This window comes from Neoarius graeffei, chromosome 24, assembly GCF_027579695.1.
Source record: "Neoarius graeffei isolate fNeoGra1 chromosome 24, fNeoGra1.pri, whole genome shotgun sequence".
NCBI lineage: Eukaryota > Metazoa > Chordata > Actinopteri > Siluriformes > Ariidae > Neoarius > Neoarius graeffei.
The window spans coordinates 32260130-32262556 of record NC_083592.1 but is presented as its reverse complement, the minus strand read 5'-3'; the positions used below and the strand labels follow the sequence as shown (position 1 = coordinate 32262556).

The 2427-nt window shown below is 41.2% G+C and overlaps 1 protein-coding gene across 1 annotated transcript; it reads left to right on the top strand.

Moving 5' to 3' along the window:
* The first annotated feature begins 339 nt into the window (after positions 1-339).
* Positions 340-1839, top strand: LOC132872827 (natterin-3-like). The gene is made up of 2 exons (XM_060907919.1): positions 340-454; positions 749-1839. The coding sequence occupies exons 1-2, from the start codon at positions 340-342 to the stop codon at positions 1837-1839; spliced, it is 1206 nt and encodes a 401-aa protein (XP_060763902.1).
* The last annotated feature ends 588 nt before the right edge of the window (positions 1840-2427 follow it).

Sequence of the window (2427 nt, the reverse complement as noted above, 5' to 3'; positions counted from 1 at the left end):
GTTTTAAGTCTAGGCATCAGAACAATTGACATCTTAACTATCTCCAAAAGCAATACATATAAAAATACATTAATGAATTAGGCAGATGTACTAACCAATGCAATGTATAAGTCATAGGAGCCAGTAAAAGAGCAATGCAAGTAATAAATAAAGCATACTAGTCAGAAGATGTGTTAGTGAAAAGAATACTATAAACCCTGATTACAATGTAGTCAGTCAAACAAATGATGCAGGCATGATACCTAATAATACACACCAATAACAATAATCGAGTACAGTGAGTTAATACAAAGCAATGTTGAATAAAATGGAAAACCACTAATCATAGATCCTTTACAGATGAAGCTGTTTGTTGTCATCAGCCTTCTTCAGCTGGGGGCTTTGTGTGCCCCTGCCACAGAGCCACAGATCAACCTAAAAGACATAGTCGAGAAAAGTGTAAATACTAAGAAAGGTAGAGTGCTTATGCTTTAATTTACATTCATATTACTATACTGTATAAAATACACTTATGTTCCTAATATATTTTATATTTTACACTTATGATTATATTTAGTTTTACAATATAATTCAATAAATTACAATTTTTTATTTAATTGTTTGTCTCTTGCTGTAAATGGTTATTGTATAATTATTTAGATAACTACTGAGATAATCAGAAATGACATAACATCAGTAAGGTTGTTGATATCAGTTCTCTTATATGCCATAAATATGACTGATATTGCTGTCTTTTTTTTATATACAGCATCTCTTTTGAACCCACTTCTTGAGGGCAAAGTCCCACCTCTTATAAACAGTGATCCAGTTGCTGGCCCACTTACACCTCCAGAGCTTGAGGAACCACTGAGCTATTCACATCTATTTGGCGACAATGTCAATCTAAACTGGACCAAGTGGGAAGGCTCGCTTCCCCAAGGTGCAGTTGGCATCTATAATGGGTACACAGAGCGTTCTGATTATATCTGCAAATACAACTGTGAAGCAGGTTTTTACACTCCCAGCAAAGGTCCATACTGCAACTACCCCTATGGTGACAGAGAATACCACTCCCCTGAGTTTGAAGTTTTAGTCAATGTAGATAACTTTGAGTTTGTGGAGTGGAAGGAAGGTTCATATGGTTCTGTACCAAACAATGCCATTAAAACCTGTGGAGGTGTTGGCATTTTTGTTGGTAAGAACAAGTATGGGCTTGGTAAAGTTGTACCTCAGTTTGAAGCCTTCTTCCTGCCATGGGAGGGTGATGAGTACTGGTACAAGAAATATGAAGTTCTGGCCATCAACCGTGACATGTACACCCAACAGATCTCCCATGTTGAGTATGGTATTAATGAAGTAGAGCTCTTTCACTACCCACCAGAGACCATGAGAATCTCCAGTGTTGCCAACCATGATTGCCAGACAATTACAAAGACAGTGACCATCTCCAAGACCACAGAGGTGGAGAGCACCTGGAACATTGGCCGGACCACCATGCTTGGTGTTACAACAGGCATCACTGCCACGATCCCTATGATTGGTAGTGCTGGAGTGGAATTCACTGCAGAGAAAACCTTTCAGTTCAATCGTGGTACTACCCTAGTCGAAGCTCTTAGTCATGAAGTGTCAGTTCAGCTAACAGTGCCACCCAATCACTCTTGCACTGCTCGCATGGAGGGCCGTAAGATGACTGCTGACATCCCCTTCAAAGCAAGGCTCAGTCGAACATACGCCAATGGAGAGACCCAGTGGACCTCCATCAATGGTGTCTATGATGGCATACAGATAGGAGAGGTCAGAGCAGTGGTGGACCGCTGTGAGCCTATTCCCGATGCGAAGCCATGTCCATCAGCTGCATAGTACAATGAAAAGTCACAGACACCAACAACCAGCTACTATTTTGCAACATGCCCTTGTAATTGTTATATAACTGCAAATTGTTAAATGCTAAAAAGATTGGACTATTTGTATTTCTTTAAAACAAGAAATAATAAATTTGTGAACTATCATCTTAATAAGGGCCATTTTTCCTGTAAATGTTTTGAACAATAAACACTTAAAACAACAAAACACTTTTATTTATTTATCAAGGTTTTATGTTCTCATCTCATCTCATTATCTCTAGCTGCTTTATCCTTCTACAGGGTCGCAGGCAAGCTGGAGCCTATCCCAGCTGACTACGGGCGAAAGGCGGGGTACACCCTGGACAAGTCGCCAGGTCATCACAGGGCTGACACATAGACACAGACAACCATTCACACTCACATTCACACCTACGGTCAATTTAGAGTCACCAGTTAACCTAACCTGCATGTCTTTGGACTGTGGGGGAAACCGGAGCACCCGGAGGAAACCCACGCGGACACGAGGAGAACATGCAAACTCCACACAGAAAGGCCCTCGCCGGCCCCGGGGCTCGAACCCAGGACCTTCTTGCTGTGAGGCGAC

What these genes read in the sequence shown, in the direction of transcription:
- LOC132872827 (XM_060907919.1), top strand. Translation starts at nt 340, where the DNA reads ATGAAGCTGTTTGTTGTCATCAGCCTTCTTCAGCTGGGGGCTTTGTGT. An exon ending in AAGTGTAAATACTAAGAAAG is followed by an intron (nt 455 to 748) that starts GTAGAGTGCTTA and finishes TTTTATATACAG; the next exon opens with CATCTCTTTTGAACCCACTT.